At 42.4% G+C, this 18923-nt stretch overlaps 1 protein-coding gene across 1 annotated transcript in view; it reads right to left on the bottom strand.

Moving 5' to 3' along the window:
• The window catches only part of megf6 (multiple EGF like domains 6), a 120577-nt gene that overhangs the window by 27071 nt on the left and 74583 nt on the right, over nt 1-18923 (bottom strand). The window contains exons 15-20 of the mRNA XM_037546521.1: nt 17128-17256; nt 16025-16153; nt 14415-14549; nt 12852-12986; nt 3915-4046; nt 3119-3247 (exon numbers count right to left, since the gene is read on the bottom strand). Of these exons, the coding sequence (XP_037402418.1) occupies nt 3119-3247; nt 3915-4046; nt 12852-12986; nt 14415-14549; nt 16025-16153; nt 17128-17256 (789 nt within the window). The remainder of the gene's footprint in view (nt 1-3118; nt 3248-3914; nt 4047-12851; nt 12987-14414; nt 14550-16024; nt 16154-17127; nt 17257-18923) is intronic.

Genomic DNA, 18923 nt, shown 5'->3' with positions numbered 1-18923 from the left:
CTCTGACATCAAATGGAGACAATCCCAATAGATGTGTCCCGCTCTGTGAGTAAAAGATTATCAAACACAAGACATGTTTTTGTGTGGGTGGAGCATCTTCAGCTGAGATTAGAGGCTAAAGCTCGAGGTTTGAGTTGGTTGAATGTATTGACTGAAAAGATTTGTGGACTATTGTTAGCGCGCATTAAATATCGTCACAATGCCCTCAGTAGTAATATGACTGTATAACTTTAAACAGTATAATATAGTATCATAATGAAAGCCTCTCCTTCTCATTAACTGCTGAAAGTTCAGCCTTTAAATTAGCCTTCGCAGCATAAATTGGGTGATCTCAATTTCCGCATGTGTCCTACATCCTCCCACATCAAAGTGTGTGTGTGAGAGCAAGTGGGCCACAGACAGACACTCGTTTACCAGTAATTACACCACGTCTGAGTCTGCACTTCTGAGTTACAAGGGTACACACTCATCCCGCTTTCCTATTAAAATACTCGCATCACCAGTGTTCCCTAATTTCCTCTCCTTAAGCTTCTGGGTAGCTGAACATTTTTATCACTTTCCCTGCTCTAACACATCTGTACATCGACAGGCTGTAGCCCACCTGTGCGCAGTTAACCAGCTGCACACTCTCCGGTTCATCACTGATCAGTTTCTGACCTCGGGGCATTATTTAGTTGGTGGATTATTCTCAGCACAGCAGTGACACCGACGTGGCAGTGTGTGTGTGTGTGTGTGTGTGTGTGTGTGTGTGTGTGTGTGTGTGTGGTTCGAGTATATCAGACACTGCGGTTTTGCTGGGCTTCTACACACGTCACTGTCACTGCTGGGTTGAGAGAAGTACACCACTTCAGAAATATCCAGCTGAGAGTGGCTCAGTGGTCAGAAACCATTGACTGGAGGATGAAGCCCTAACAGGAAAAGTATGTAAACAAAAGAACGACAGTTTCAAATAAGTTCCAAGGTCTAAGCTAGGGGCTGCTAATAAAGTAGACCCTAATCCCAAAATGGGTGTGGAATGATGATCCTTTCTTTTAGGTATTAACCAGTTAACTGTGAGGTACAAATGACAAAGTAGTAGTTCACTATTTTATATAACGTGTCTAACGCAACTGAACTCTGTTTACACCAAGCTGTGAAATACACGGGGTTGTAAAGGGGGGGGGATTTGGGGGCCAACCCCTCTATTATAACTTACTGACAAAAGAGGAGATGTGCAAGATCTCAGCTAATGTGTGGAAGAGCTCATTAACAGACTAGAAAGCGTGCGTTTCCTGAAGGATTGTTAAATCGAACAATGCCTTTTTCTGCCTTTTCTTCCATTTGATTTCAGCTGGGTGGGACTAACTTTTGCCTCGGTGACATCAGAGCTGCCTGAGTATGAGAGTTAGTAATATGTATCCATCAGCTAGTCGCGTTTCCCTCCCTCACATGAAAGGATGATGTTAGGTTGTGGATGATGTCAATCAGTACGCCTTGGAAATGACCACCTGCCTGGAAGCCCCCAGGTCATTTGAGTTTGAGAGCCCCTAATGTATATGTAAAGAGAACCTGATTAAACGGACGGGTACAGATGCAGGATACCAACAGCCAGTGAGTGTATATACACAATGACAGTCGCTCGCTCCTCCTGTGTCTTGATCTCCTCTCAGCTCCACTGATAAAGTACAGCAGATGCTTGCCTTGTTTTCCGTTGTGTGAATGTTGACTAAACGTGTTTCCATGGAGTATGCACTGCTGAAAGCACTGTGTGTGTGCGTGTGTGTGTGTGTGTGTGTGTGTGTTGCGTCTCTGTTGTGGTTTGGTTGTAAAGCGCTCCAGCTGAATGTGGCTGTCTCATTAAGAAAAGGATGCTGTCATGGATCCAGCAGTGCTCGTCAGTGTTTGTGTGCGAGTGTGTGTCTGTACGAGTGAGTGCGCAGCTTGCCTACTCAAAAGCACTTACAACACACTCTGGCACTAATCTATCCAGTCCTGTTCAGTAGGCAGAGACTTCCATAAGCTCAGTTCGGGACCCGTTGTCATCATGTAGTGTTTTACATGAACCCTGCTACATAACATAAGCCAAAACATGCTGTGTCACATGTCCCAGTTGTACACAGATAACCATCACAGCAAGCTGTCTTGGACTTTAAACAAAGTCCGCTGAGCATCAAGCAGTCGGGTTGGGGAGAGAGACACTTGTCATGCCCACAGTCAAGCTCAGTGAGTGCCAATAAATGTCAAGTTCATTTTTACACTCTACTCAAATAGATTTATTGAAATGCAACTCTTAAAATCATTTGTCACATTTGGCGTCAGTTGAATCACTTTTATCTAGAAGACTGACTGTCACCGTGTAAATTTCAAGCCACATGTTCTCTACTGAGGCTTTCTGTGCTCTTGATATGGCTTTAATTAAATAAAGTGACGGGAAAATTGCGCTGAGATGCCATTGCTGGTGTCTGTACCTTCATTCAATAATAATAGTAATAATAATAATAATAGTCGTCTGAAACTCAACATGTTGAACAATGTGTGAGCAGCGTGGTGCATCCGGTGTCCAGAGGCCTTTACTCTCATTCATTTACTTCATATTGTTATTTTTAGATGATTACTCAAAGTCTGAAGTAAATCAAATCATATTTCTTGTAAAGGAGTGCATTAATTACCTTGATCACATTGATCACATATTATAATGATGTGAAACATATTTGCATATTATGCAACATTTATACTGACATACGGATAATATTTGAGAGAGATGTACAGTGGGAGAGTCCAGCCAATATCAAGAAACGATTGGACATCAGAGCGAAACCCAAAAGAATCCGGATTTATTCTGTAACACATCTGCCCTGAAATAGCAGCAAATAAACGCTCATATTGTGTGACGTGAGCAGTTGAATGTTTGAATAGTTTAGATAGTGTAGATACATCTTAAGTGCAGCATTTCAGTTTAAAGGGGCTCTTTTTAGAGCTTAGTAGTGTTTAAAGAAGAAATATCATATAAATGTTCTGTGTTGTAAAGGTTTCTGTATTGGTGTTGGTACTATAAGAGAATAAGTGCCATCTCTAGTGGGTAAATGGAAACAGTGTCGGCAAAGTCACAAGATTTTCTGTCTTTGAGTGTGTAGCTCACTCTTTTCACAGTGTGTTCCGGTCCAGCCAGATGTGCAGCTGCAGGTCCCGCTCACATGGTTACATCCTGCTCCATTCATACAGTCGCACACGTGCTCACAGTCTGGACCATACTGGCCCTCGGGACACTCTGAAATGAGAAAAATTGAGAATATTTTAAGATATGGATGATGGCATATGGAGATCACAGTAATCAGTCATTAGAAAGCTCAGTTGTGTACGTGCCCAATAGTATTGAAATCTGTTTTATAAATTCAGCCAAAGAACAAATCATTTCTAGTTTGTGTGTACATTATCTTTTAGTAGTACTGTGGATTTGCACTGTTTTAAGGCATACAAGTCTTCGCAGTCTGGAATTCTCCAATTCCTGTGCTAGCAGTACACGAAGATGTCCACAAGGTGGCAGCATTTACAATCAGTTTGATGTGGAAAGGTTTCTATGTAAACCTTTCACCATCCACAGCCACTACCTCATGCCTACAAGCACTCACTGGCTCCGCCAGCCTTACTGGTCAACTATATAGGAGTGGACCGTAGTCCGTCTCTTGCCATGCATAATTTGTCAGCCACCCTCTGCTTCATTCATCGCTTGCCAGTTTGTGATTACAGAGAATGGCTAACACAAATTGTGCATGAACAGACGGACCACAGTCTCTAACTGCAGAGCGGAGTTGCATCCCTAAGCGGTCAGTGTATTTATGTAATGACATGCGCGCTGTAGATATACACGGAGTCAAACAGAGAAAAGTAAAGAGACGTGAGTTTTCCAGAGAAAAGATGAAAAATCAGACACTAACTCTGTTCACACTGCTCTCCGGTATATCCAGGCTCACAGAAGCAGCGCCCAGTTCTGGCCTCACATGGTACTGCACTCTTAACACACTGACACTGGTTGGCACAGCCAGGACCCCAAAAGCCAGCTTCGCACACTGCAAACACATTACAGAAACAGATAACCTTACAGCTCACAAATCATGCCTAATACTATATACACTGTTTTCCTGTCATGGTTGTAGTTCAGGTTATAATGTAATAAAGCAGATTAAATCAGCGGTGTTGATGGGGAGTTTGACCCCCGTTTGCTGCAGCTTTTGTGCTGTGAGGAATCAGCCAAGAGCGTTAGTGAGGCGAGGTACAGATGCTGAATGACCGGTTCTAGACCACAAACATCACTCCAACTCATCCTAAAGGTATTGGATGGAGCTTCATCACTCTACACCTCCAGAGCGCAGCGCTGGGGGAGATTTACTCCCTGATAGCCCACACTTGGCATTGGCAGGGACGCATTATGGTGTCCCAACACCCCAGGGTGTTAGGAGGGCCCATATGCCCCCATATTCTGACCATATCGCAAAAAACCAACCTGCAAAATAACTTTAAAGGGCCCATAGCACCAAAAACTGAATTTGCTCACTTTTTTGAAATAAGAGCTTGATGTAGAACTTCAACACCAAGTTTCTGAACACACTGTCCACTCTGTAGTGCTTACAGTCCAGTCCATATATAGAAACTAAGCTGTTAAAAAAGTGCGTTCTGAATTGAGTGATGTCACAAAAACCTGTGCATTTGCATATATCCACCTATTTAGTCCACTGCAGTTTAGCCCCGCCCACACCTGCTGAAACACTCTAGCATTTTGAGTGATTTCAGCCTAGGGGCTTTTTTGAATGAGACACAATAAAGGGCAGCCAATGAGAACAGCGGTCATTTGCATATTTCTGTTTTAAAAGCACAGTTACAAAAAAGTCTGTTTAACTCTACGTGATAAAGAGAGGTTGGAAAATGTAAAAATGTATTTTGCCTGTGTTTTACATTTGCTCTTATCCAGAGCGACTTACAGTTTGATCACTTTACACAGGAAGGTGAAGGTGGTGTTAGGAGTCTTGCCCAAGGACTCTTATTGGTATAGTGCAGGGTGCTTACCCAGGCGGGGATTGAACCCCAGTCTACAGTGTAGAAGGCTGTAGAAAGTGTTACCCACTACACTAACCAACCACCGTGTTTTGATGAACATCAAGGACAAATATTAATTGCGAGAAAATGTTTGTTTATGTGCACTTTTAACAGCGCTGGGAAAAAAATTTATGAAACCAAAATGATTCTCTTATAATAATAAATAATAATAAAGTATATCATCTCTCCTCTTGACCAATCACAGGTTCAGATATGTTTCTATGGGTTTTTTGATGAATCAAGGTAAATAATAATGCAGGCCAATATTCAACTGTCATATTACCTATTCACCAATGGGCTTTTAATAGGGTCCTTACAGTTACAGCATGTGTGTTAATGCCCCTGGTCAAATTACAGATTTTGTTGATTTCTTTGAAGTGAAAAGAAGTACAACTTCTACAGGTAACAGACTGAAAAATGGCAGTTTTATACAAACTTTAGTGCACAATATCTAATTATTTGATAGTTTAATAAATTAAAAAACAGTATTTTTTCCTCCCAATAATTTAAACTCAGCAAATAAACAGAAATTGTGCGTTCAAATGTGAAGGACACTGTAAAGGACATACTCGCTTTCACTTAGAAGTTTAGAAAATCAACTAAATGGGTCATTTTTCCAGGGGTGCCCAAATGACTATCATGGAAAACCAAACTGATGGACTAGAAGTTGACCGACACAGACTGTGCAGCAACAGATGAGCTTTTGTTTCTGACTAAAAGGTGGACTAATAAGGTAGGAGTGTCTAATAGAGTGGACAGTGAGTGGACAGCAGCGCTGAAATATTTAGAGTTACAATCACAATTCTAGTATTGCACTAAGAGTGTAAAAATATGAGCAAAAAACACTCTTCTCCAGGGCTGCCCAGCACTCTGGGCAAGTGTGCTCACTGCCCCCCAGTGTGCGTCTTCACTAGTGTGTATGTAGTATTTCACTGCAGGGATGGGTGGGGTTGCGGAGGTGAAATTTCCCCACTTTGGGACTAATAAGAGGCACTTAAAAATAGCTTGGGATCCAGCTAACATTACATTGATAAGTGTAACATTCAAAGTGATCATTTTAAATATCAAAATCTTATTCCAGTGTACATTCTGGTGCCCTCACTGGTCGTGTACTAGTACTTAGAGACTGCATCGTCCCCTAAACCACTTAAAAACTAACTAACTAAGGCTTTTTATCCTGCAAGATAGCGTGTGGCTGCAGTCATGTCCATATAACGAACTCTGGTCTAAGCAGTTTTTCTCTATGGAAAAATCATTGCAGTATACAAAATTGGTTTAAAGCCTTTGTCCTGCGTATACTTTTCCATGGAGGTGCCACTGGACCAGGTTTAGTGGTCAAAGGTGTATGAGTACTGCTACACCGTGCTACAAGCAAGCCAACATTCTCACATGTCGAAATGACATCGATGAATGTAGTTAATACTGTCTTTCAACTCCATTATGTAACCCCAACTACTCAAACTATAGGCTACTGCTGCTGAATAAATTGCTTGCACAGGGTCGCCAGGGTTTGGTGAGGTCGCCAGTCATTTGATGCCAATACAGTGCGTTGCAGTATTAGCTTGCAAAGAATTCAGTGACGTTTTATGGAGCATATTTGTGGAACACGGGGCTAGTGTTGGTTTTATTCACATCATTTTCACTATCAATACTGACACCAATATCATGATTTGAATACCAATTGATGGATGATTCATTTTCCGATACTTCCTTTCAAAATGCAAACAGAAAGTGAGTGTAGTTTAAACCATTTACCGTTTACACTTTGCCCTAAAATGTGCCCCCTAGATGAGATTCAATCGTACTTTTTATATTTTAAAAAACAAATCAACACATACGCTTTCCGTTTGTTTACTCTTTTCCCCACCACAATGCGAGTGGACAAGCTCGGCCTGGACGCCTTCAAGGGCCTTGAGTGCGAGAATGCTGTTAGTTTGGCAATAAATCTATCTCCCAGCTTTATTTCATTGTTTCTTGATCTTTACTACTCATCAGCACTTGGCAAATGTGTTTCCACACACACAATTGTATACAGACAGCAAAACCATGTACTGTTAACACGTGTTAAAAGTAGTCCAGATCCGTCTCGGACCACCTCCCAATGTGGCTGAGTAAGCTGATCATAATATGGTTGCACTGCACACTGGGCATGTTTATACCTGGCTTTTCATGTAGTCCGTTGAAATCCAAGTCTGATCACAGAAAACACATTAAAGTAGGGTGTAAATAGGCCCAAACCGATTTCAGAACAAGTAGGTTTATTGGTTGAGGGATGCTAAGAATTAAAAGTTGGTGTTGAATGACGAGGGATTGCAAAAATATCCCTGCCATTCAGCTAAACAGGCTAACCTTACAGAGGAACCAAGACAGCTATTCGTTTTCCTCTTAGAAAAAAAAAGCCCAGCTTAAACCCAGAGTTCATTATATGGTTAAGTCACAAACTACAACAGGAGGCCTGTATTGTTGGCCTGTGGTGCCAGCTAGTCTTATATATCAGTCAGCACGTTCAATTTGAAGGCACTGTGTGCAGCAGCAGTCATACAGCTACATCCACAATACATAACACATAACAGCTCAGCTTTAATACATCTGATGATATGTAATATTTAAGTGTAAGGGTGATAATACTGTAATATATTTCCACAAGACATGATTAATGATCTACTCTGTAATATTTAATAGTGAGGAGGTGACCGCCTACTGCTGATAGCTTCTCTCTGCCAGCGTAATGTTCTGCATGAGTGGAATTTATTGACTTATTGCCTGGTCGGAATTTGCCATCTAGACATAACCTCAATGGCCCCCTACTGGATTCTGGTACTTATTCTTATTACAGATGTGGGCTGAACGTCTGTTGGGGGTTTGGTGTGAAATGACTAGATCAGGCCCTGCAGCAGCGTTTAGCAGCCCATTTACTCCTTTGATCGCTATTGGTCATTGGCAGTAAGAACGAATTCTGAATGTAGCAGTGAAAGTGTGGCCCTCACCTCAAATCTTTGATATTCAGCCTATGAGTCTGAAAACTCTTCAAGAGTATGAGGAAGAACCTCTGAGTGGAACCAAGACTCAAAGAGAAAACTCTGTAAGAGCATGAAGAAGAACCTCTGAGTGGAACCAAGACTCAAAGAGAAAACTCTGTAAGAGCATGAAGAAGAACCACTGAATGGAACCAAGACTCAAAGAGAGAACTCTGTAAGAGCATGAAGAAGAACCTCTGCGTGGAACCAAGACTCAAAGAGAAAACTCTGTAAGAGCATGAAGAAGAACCACTGAATGGAACCAAGACTCAAAGAGAAAACTCTGTAAGAGCATGAAGAAGAACCACTGAGTGGAACCAAGACTCAAAGAGAGAACTCTGTAAGAGCATGAAGAAGAACCTCTGAGTGGAACCAAGACCCAAAGAGAAAACTCTGTAAGAGCATGAAGAAGAACCACTGAATGGAACCAAGACTCAAAGAGAGAACTCTGTAAGAGCATGAAGAAGAACCTCTGAGTGGAACCAAGACTCAAAGAGAAAACTCTGTAAGAGCATGAAGAAGAACCTCTGAGTGGAACCAAGACCCAAAGAGAAAACTCTGTAAGAGCATGAAGAAGAACCTCTGAGTGGAACCAAGACTCAAAGAGAAAACTCTGTAAGAGCATGAAGAAGAACCACTGAATGGAACCAAGACTCAAAGAGAGAACTCTGTAAGAGCATGAAGAAGAACCACTGAGTGGAACCAAGACTCAAAGAGAGAACTCTGTAAGAGCATGAAGAAGAAACTCTGAGTGGAACCAAGACTCAAAGAGAAAACTCTGTAAGAGCATGAAGAAGAACCTCTGAGTGGAACCAAGACTCAAAGAGAGAACTCTGTAAGAGCATGAAGAAGAACCTCTGAGTGGAACCAAGACCCAAAGAGAAAACTCTGTAAGAGCATGAAGAAGAACCTCTGAGTGGAACCAAGACTCAAAGAGAAAACTCTGTAAGAGCATGAAGAAGAACCACTGAATGGAACCAAGACTCAAAGAGAAAACTCTGTAAGAGCATGAAGAAGAACCTCTGAGTGGAACCAAGACCCAAAGAGAAAACTCTGTAAGAGCATGAAGAAGAACCTCTGAGTGGAACCAAGACTCAAAGAGAAAACTCTGTAAGAGCATGAAGAAGAACCACTGAATGGAACCAAGACTCAAAGAGAAAACTCTGTAAGAGCATGAAGAAGAACCTCTGAGTGGAACCAAGACTCAAAGACTGTATCGGTATCATAAAAAGAGAACAGCACTATATTTCTAAGACCAAGTGCAGGCCTGGTTTAAACATTAGCACTCAAATAACTCCCATGAAATCACTGCTGTCATGGCTAAAGCGGCTACTGAGGATGTTTTAAACATGCCTACGCTTTTCCTCTCTTGCTGGCGCAACAGCGACTCTTCCTAAGCCAAAACTCAAACACATTAGGGAGCGCAGATAATAGAGGTCCGCACAGGCTTGAGAATGAAGCCCAAAACCAACTCCTACCTGCAACTTAGAGACCCAGTCCAACCAGGGCCTACAGGAACATCTGAAGTCCTGACCTGACTAGCACAACAGTTGCAGTGATGGTCGGTTTGTCGTGGAAGAGACAATGTGCCAAACCGGAGCCTGAAACGCATAAACCTGGCCCAAAACCCAGTATTTTCCAGGCCCCATTGGGCTCAGATTGGGTAGCATTATTGGCCGTTACTGATGACCCACAGTCGTATCAGCATCATTAAAAATGTTAATGATAATATGCAAATAACAAGAGACTTTTGGTTGTTTCATCACCTTCGATGGTACAGCAGTATAGTTTCTATTCATTTGACACCAAACACCAGGGACACCAGTTACTCATGTGAAACGTATCCAAGCCCAACCTTTAACGTGAATAACACGTTTTAAAAAGATGGTGCTTCAGCGGTTCTTAAGTAAAGAGAAGAGCAATTAATACGTAAAGAACCTTTTGCATGATTGAATTGCTCTTTGCATGGTAAAATCTTTCTTCAGATCGATGGAGAATGTTCTGTATAGAGTCTTGTTATACAGGTGTTCTATATAGCACCAAAAAGGCTTCTTCTATTCTATTCTAAGCTTGATATTATAACAATAGCAGAACCCTTTTCGGTGCTATACAGAACCCTTGTCAAAAAACGTTTAAAATAGAACCATTTGCAGCACATTCTCTATCAATCTGAAGAACCTTTCATTATGCAAAGAACCCTTTATAATCATGCAAAGGGTTCTTTTGAGTGTTCATCGTTCTCTATAGAGCCATTTTTGTTATTATAGGACCTCTGAAGAACCATCTTTGGTATATAGATATACATAACACCAAAAAAGGTCCTTCCGTTGCTGCAAGGGATCGGACATCCTGACAATAGAAGAACCCTTTTTCAAGCAAGTTCTATATAGAAGCATGTACAACCCATTCTCTATCAATCTGAAGAACCATCACCATGCAAAGAACCATTTAAGCATGAAACGGTTCTACACAGAACTCATGGTTCAAAAAGGAATCATTACTTTTACTAAAGAACCTGATAAAAAAAAAAAGAAAGGACAATTAACAGAAACAGAAACCCCAAATGATCGTGTGCAGCTCCACTGTAAGTTTGGGCGAGAACGGAAACGTAAAGACAGTCATCATCTAATATCTAATGATATTATTATGATCCAAGTTCAGTTTTGAAGTAACACGTGTGAATGTTACAGAACCTTCCAAATCATGAATATATAATTATTATTATTGTTATTATTATTATTGTTGTTGTTGTTATGTTCTATATAAATGTAACATTGGCGTGTAACGTTGTTAACATCCAGTGTTTCTCCATTCATTTGATCAGAAACCAAAATGTTGCCAGACTAGCATGAGATGGTTGTTTCATTTGCACGTATCTCAGCGTTCTTTGGCAGAACGGAAGCCGAGATAATGATTTTTCCAGATCGCCTGCCTTAGGTTTTGTTTTGGGAATGTGTATTTATGTATAGATGATGTGCTGCTTGTGTAGCCTATAATTAAGCGTAGCGTTTTCCACTGTACTGATTTTGAACTACAGCTTAGACCCTCAATTTACAGTGTAGCCGAGCCAATACAAAACACAGGGACTGAAAAACTGCATAGTAAAAACATCAAATGCTAAAAAAGTAAAGTTGAGTAAAATGTAATAGTTAAAAAAAAATCAAACCATTTGCTACAATACAGTAACTTAATAAATAACAGATCAAATAAGGATAAAATAACAATTGAATAAATAAAGGAACAGAAGATGTAAAAAAATAACCTGGTGATGATAGATAAATAAATAAATAAAAGGTGTAAATAAATAAATAAAATCCATTGGAATCCCTTGGAGGTAGCGCAATCAATAAGCTGTGTAATGTCAGCATTTATTTAAATTATATTACACAGCTGATATTCCGATATTTGCTAATGATCAATTATCGGCCCAAGGCTGCTCTACTCTGTGCTACAATACTCATGTGATTTTAAAAATTCTAGAAAGAATTAGTTTCTGTTCTTTAATTGAGTTTAAGATGTAAAGCAATGTTTAACTAAACCTTAAATAAATATACAATCAAATCGCCGAAATTATCAGTTATCAGAACTTTTGGCCCTTTAAAGTCTGTATTCATATCTGACTCCTCCACACACACACACACACACACACACACACACACACACACACACACACACTCCTCCTCCACACACACACACACACACACCTTCTCCTCCACACACACACACACACACACCTTCTCCTCCACACACACACACACACACAGATAGACACACACACACACACACACACACACACACTCCTCCTCCACACACAGACACACACACACACACACACACACACACTCCTCCTCCACACACAGACACACACACACACACACACACACACTCCTCCTCCACCCACACACACACACACACACTCCTCCTCCACACACACACACACACACACACACACACACCTCCTCCACACACAGACACACACACACACACACACACACACACACACACACTCCTCCTCCACACACAGACACACACACCACATCAGGCCGCTGATTTATTCATTGCGCTTGACTCCAGGCACTCGGCCATGGTCCAGCTACACTGCACTGGCTTCAGCTGCCACTAGAGGGCGGCATAAGGCAGTAAATGAACAACTAGTATTGCAGGGGCAGCTTCTGAGGACTAAGCCTGTGTTTGCTTCGGTTAAACGGTGATTATGATCATCAGTGTGGAGCATTTAAGAATCGTCACTACCGAAACACATTTTCCGCATGTTTTTGATTTAATGAAACGTGACTTTATGGGTGTAAAACTGGGCCGAATTTCAGGTTCATCCGCTGTCCTATGCCACGCTGTGTTAGGGGGAAACGATGCCCAATTAACTGCCCAGATGAGCTCCGATTGAGCAGTTGGACAATCGGATGGATTTCTGACAAGTCCGAAATTTTGGTCGCTTGTCTCGACAGTGTGAGCAGCCTCACAAACCGTTTTCTCAAAATCACACCTCACAGTCACAACCACTGCTCCTACATGCAGGCCAGCGTCCGTGCTGTACTGGAAATTGTAGACAGAGCTGTCTGTAGTGTGAGCCCCCAGTTAGACCGAGTGTTTTCATACAGCCTGAGTATATAAATCACAGGCTTTGGCAATGGAGGATTCAAACACACAGTGGGAGCTGTCACCAAAGAACAAGACTTCTAAAATCACACAGTGTATGCCTGGATTAAGTGCATCTATGTGAGAGGGAGAGAGAAATTTCAGGCTCACCCAGTTGGCATTTCTCTCCATAGAGTCCAGCCGGGCACTTCTGCTGGCATTCTCCGGTTGTACGGTTACATGACGCACCGTGAGAGCAGTTACACCGCTCTTTACAGCCACTACCATAGAAACCAGCTGCACATTCTGCACAACAGTAACAAACAGAATTCAGACAGAGGAACGACTGAGCCGTGCAGTCTTCTCAACCCAAATCATATCCGCCAAGCAGTTATTAACCCTGCTGAAAAAATACAAATATTGGTATCGTTAGTATCAAAAACGGATGGTTCTGCTTTCCAGTGGGTTAAAGACTAATTGCCTTAAAGACTAATTGCTGGAGGACGGCTTTTAGATCCTATTAGGAAACCATCAAATGCATCTGGAATCAGTCCCAGAACAAATGTTCACCCATTAGAATGCTTTGCACGGCCGTACCAACCCATCAGGACAACAATATTAATATTACTGACTACTGGACGCCACCAGGACCCAACACAAACGTTTCATGGTTTGCGATCAATAGTAAACAATTTTCTCCTGACCCCAAATGGAGATAAAGCACGCCTGATATCTGACGTGATCGTCTTTATTGTTAAGACCGTTGCGAACTTTACGTGATGCTAATGAAAGGCATGGAAATTCAGGCACTTTTTTTGGGACCTACACACTGGACAAGTCCAAGTTGTGCAAGATATCATGCGTTAAAGACACGCATGAATTAATTGACTGTCGTCCAAATGAATTCCATAAGGAAACCGTGCCTGGTGTGTAAAGCACCTGGAGGTTAATGTAGCAAGTGATGGACATTTATATGCACCTCAGATTTTGTGAAACTCGTCTCTAATGGACTTGATTATGTGGATTCTGACACTGTATGAAATACTGTTATCATTAAATATTTACCCACGTTTACATTACATTACATTACATTACATTTAGCAGACGCTTTTATCCAAAGCAACTTACAAATAATGTGGTACATAGAACAAACATAGTCAGGCCTTAAAGGAGGCCAAGGGGTAAAAGCGGGGTAGAGAAGGGAAGGAGGGCAGGAAGGAGATGAGGTTGGTAGTGGTTAGATTTGCAAGAGGCGATTAGAGCAAGTGCTCCCTGAAGAGCTCCGTCTTCAGGAGTTTCTTAAACATAGCGAGGGACGCCGCTGCTCTGACAGCGGAAGGTAGCTTGTTCCACCATTGGGGAAGCAAGTATGAGAACAGTCTCGATTGCTTTGGACTTGAAAAGGCTGCTGAAGTTCCTTTGTTGATCATGCTTCCCTTTGTAAACACGGTTTTCTATTTTCTCGTTCATGGAGCTTGGCATATGACAAAATTCAACATTATTGTGATAAAGTACAACAAAATGAGTTATAATATGCATTTCTGAGATTGTCGTTGATATCACAGTACTTAAAAAAACAGCTTTCCAACACGTCTCATTACAAAGTATAGCATAGTTAGTCCTGCTTACGCAGATCTAGAAATGTGGCACTATTTTGTCTGTTCCATCTAATCAAGCTCTATTGGTTCCATTACAATTCATAGGACTGGTTGAACTGTAACAAGCCCAGCCTACCTGTGTTGCAGCGGTCACCATGGTAACCAGGTTTGCAGATGCAGGTCCCATTTTGCGGGCCACAGCTGAGTGTGTTGTCCTGCACGCAGTCGCACTCCTCCGAACAGCCAACTCCGTGTGTCCACCTTGGACATGCTAGAAAAGCCAGAAGCCAGAGATGAAGCTTTCACTAGCTCTTCTCTGATCAGGGGTCACACACTGAGGACATGCGATCATCGGCCACTTCATTAGAAATCCCTGTCATGTAGTTCTGCTTGGCTGGAGTAGCAAAATTACAATTATGCTATTTTAAATAATCAGACTTTGTACCTTTCTAAGCCGCTCTTGGCTGGATATTTTTGGACACTCTGAATCTAGCAGTGACACTGATATATAAAAATCCCAGTCACACACCTCAGACCAGCCACACAATGTTGAGGTGATGTCTTTTTTCTTGCTGGATTATGGTTGTAACATCAAATGCAACCTGAACTTGCAGCTGTTTAAACCAGTGTGTTGAATACTGGTTGAGCTCATGACTTTCATAGCAGGGGTATGTTAATGAATGACTCAGGGAGGCAACTTCTTTTTGTCTTTTCAGGTAAATCAGGTTTAAAATAACTGTTCACAGTGGACTTGTAATAGGTGGGTAGAAATAGATTCCATTAAATACCATTTTGCTTGCACTTTGCATACTGTATACAACAATTTGCCAAAACATTATGAGCTCTGTGTGCCACCAAAACAGCTCTGACCTACCGAGGTATGGACTCACAAAATCTCGAAGGTGCCCTGTGATATCGGGCACCAAGACATTAGCAGCAAGTTCGTTACGCCCTGTAAACTGTGAAGTGGAGCTGCCATAGATCAGACTTGTTTCCAGCACATCCCATGAATTCTTGATCGGATGGAGATCTGGCAATTTTGAGGTCAGAGCAACTCCTTGAACTCAAATCATTCCTGAACAATGTGTGCCGCGTGGCAGAGATTTTATTCGGCTGAAAGAAGACACTCCCTTTGGGGAATATCGTTGCCATGAAGGGGTGTACCTGGTCCTTTAGTTTAGGTAGGTGACGTATCAATTTGACATCCTCATAAATAGCAGGCCCCAGAGCTGAACACTGCCCGGACTGCCACAGTCCCTCCACAGACCTGTCTTATTCCCACTGTGCATCCTGGTGCCATCACTTCCCCAGATAGGTACCAGTATGTACTTGCCACTGCTGACCGTGAGCACCCCACTAGCCATGCCATTTCGACGATGCTCTAACCCAACTGTCTGACCATCACAATTTGGCTCTTGTCAAAGTGGCTCAGATCTTCATGCCTGATTGTTTCTCCTCCATCCAACGCATCGGTTACAAGAGCCAACTGTGCCTGGGCATGCGCAGATGTCGCTAGATAATTAGTGTCATTCACTTCATCTGTGAGTGGTCATAATGTTTTCAGAGCATATTTGTAAATACAAACATCTTAGTGTCTTTAACATTGAATATTAGTTGGTTGTCACTGGATCTGTAGCCTCGGATGTCCAACGGTCTCATCTCATTGGATGAGCTAGGCGTAAAGATACTGCAAATCTTTATTTTGCTCATCAATTGTAAAAACAGAAAATCTTGGGGGGCACTTACGCAAGTGGCAGAATTTGCCGTAGAGTCCGGGGGCACAGAAACACCCCCCATACAGGTGGTGGCAGCGTCCGTTATCGGGGCAGTTACATTTCCTCCGACAAAACCTTCCGAAGAAGCCCTGGGCACAGCCTGGTGACATCACACACTGTATCAGAGCGTTTAATACATCCAGGCATCCTGGAGTACCTGCAGGACTGCACTCCCCAAATTAAAGCGATAGTTTAGTTTTGCACTGGAGGTGCGTAGCATTCTGTGCGCATATGAGGAACTCCAGGTCTACGCAGATTTCTCTTTGCAGAAAAATCAATGGCATTTTCAAAAATCACTGCTATCACAACCTGTGGTAAAGAATGGATGAAGAGTTTTCCCCTGGGTATCCTTTGAATTACGAGGTCAATAAGCAGGCAAAATGTGAGCAATGCTACATACAACCCAACACTCCTATGCACTGAATTGATGTCTTAAGACTGGCAACCTCACCTCAGAATCCCACTTTGTCAGTCACACTGCAGTGGCTAAGGAATCCTACAGTTTGAATAGCTGGTTTCAGGTGTTGACGTTTAATAGTAGACTTCCACATTCATGCAACGTCAGTTCAATGTTCAATGTCTTGGCTTGGTTGTAGGAGCATGGATGTATTTGTGCGTTGACTGCTAAACGACCTTGTAATTGAGGATCCAGCGACACTCAGGAGAACAATGCACACAGGATCAAACAAGTTTGAAAGCTTTCAGTTCAGCACAGGGCACAGCAGCAGTGATCTTCACAAATGCCATTCATTTTTACCCATCCAGAAAAACTGCTGAGGCCCAGCTCCCAGAAAATGATCACATGACTTTAAAAGTCTGTTGACTTGCATATGTGATGCTATATGACACACTGTGATTTATAATAACAGACAGAATTACATCTTGTAGCCACGAACACAAGCAAAAGTCATCTCATCGGTTGGGTTTTTGTTTATTACTTTATAGATGTGGGCGACTTTAGCCTTGTATCTCCACTGTTGAAGCAAACTTCATACACCAAACATGTCTTTGCTGATCAACTATATTTGGGGTAAGGAAATCCAGGGAAAGAGAGGAATTGTACTGTGTGCAAACCGTTTTCACAGTGCAGGCCGTGGACTCCTGGAGGGCAGTTACACTTCCCGTTTACAGGATCACACTGTCCACCGTTCTGACAAGCACACAAACTGTTGCACCCCACACCATACGTCCCCTCCGCACACGCTGAGGAGAGAGAGAGAGAGAGAAAGTTTACATTTATATTCAGCTATAAGCTACACAGCTGTCTATCTAATATTTAGTGCACTTGTTGGCTGTAGACCCCATAGTTTCACAATCCATGTAGTGCACTAGTGAGTAGGGAGCAATTTGAGATTCATCCCTAGTTTTAACTTGGACTCACTCTGATCTTAACCTCAACCCAAAACCTAAACTTGACCATAATGCCCACTTACTTCATTATTTTTAAATGAATCATATAGTGTACTCGACCATGTTAAGAGAACGATCTTTCATCTCATTATATCACTAAAAACTGAACAATCCATATTAAAATCCATATTAAAAATGTCTTAGATTTAGGTGAGCTCATTATTTTCACCTATACTGTTTATTTATGAAGTCAAATTAGGGTCTTTAATGGTGACGAGAAAAAAAATATATCGCAAATATAAGATCAGCATTTCGCATTTTCCGTTCCTGTTTTGTTTCTGCGATTCTTTCCCTCTTTTGCGTTTCTTTCTCTTGTTTGCGCGTCGCGCTGCTTTTCTTTGCGTCTCGCATTTTACGTTCATCATATTTTTCGCGCTTCTCTCTTTTCTCTGCTCCGGTTTTACCCTCTGTGTGGGGGCGGGGAAAGAGGCGTGGCCAAGAGCGAAAGGCGTTTGGTTTACTGGTATCATGGCAGCCGGTCGCCCAGCTGGACCACAGCTATATACACTCTATAGACTGATGGTAATAATCGACTGTTATAGACATTTTATCTCATTCGGCTGGATTTGTTTTCACTGACTAAACTGTGCCGTGTGATCAGGGCTGTGAGAAGAGTAGGCCGGCTAGCTAACATGGTAACCATGGATACCAGTTCCACTATATAGCCGAATGGTTCCCACGGCGTCCACCGCTGGATCCCAACCCGTGGTTCTTTAAACATGTTATCTTGGTAAACGGTAAAGTAAACTAATGAACTCCAGTAGGTTAATTACGAGCTAACTTCGTTAGTCTGAGCAGTGGGCGGGGCTGGCGGCAGCTGCTTTTACATCTTCTAGAAATGTTAAATGAAGACTTTTAATTCAGGACCATAATTTAGACCGTGCATGTGGAGGTAGTTGGCTGTTAGTCATGGAGCGAGCTGGGCTGACCTCACTCTGTATAACACGCTGTTCACGGCCTTTATATTCAGCAGAAACAGTTTCCTGACGTCACTCCGGCCACTCAGACTCTTATACATCTGACCCAAAGCTTAAGTCAACAGGGAGGTCAGGTCCAGCAACCGAGACAACCCCTCCCACCCCCTCCTCCTCCTCCTGTCCCTCCTCCTCCTCCACCACGCCCAGCACAGGTCGATTATTACCATCAGTCTATAGAGTGTATATAGCTGTGGTCCAGCTGGGCGACCGGCTGCCATGATACCAGTAAACCGAATTGCCGCGCTGTGTGACGGTGGCTCCGACTGATGACGCGGAACGTTCACGGCACGCCTTTCGCTCTTGGCCACGCCTCTTACCCCGCCCCCACACAGAGGGTAAAACCGGAGCAGAGAAAAGAGAGAAGCGCGAAAAAAAAACGAGGAACGTGAAACGCGAGACGCAAAGAAAAGCAGTGACGAGCAAACAAGAGAAAGAAACGCAAAAGAGGGAAAGAATCGCAGAAACAAAACAGGAACGGAAAAT

Source organism: Pygocentrus nattereri, chromosome 17 (genome assembly GCF_015220715.1).
Source record: "Pygocentrus nattereri isolate fPygNat1 chromosome 17, fPygNat1.pri, whole genome shotgun sequence".
NCBI lineage: Eukaryota > Metazoa > Chordata > Actinopteri > Characiformes > Serrasalmidae > Pygocentrus > Pygocentrus nattereri.
The sequence above is the reverse complement of the archived record's forward strand: the minus strand, read 5'-3'. Positions and strand labels throughout refer to the sequence as shown.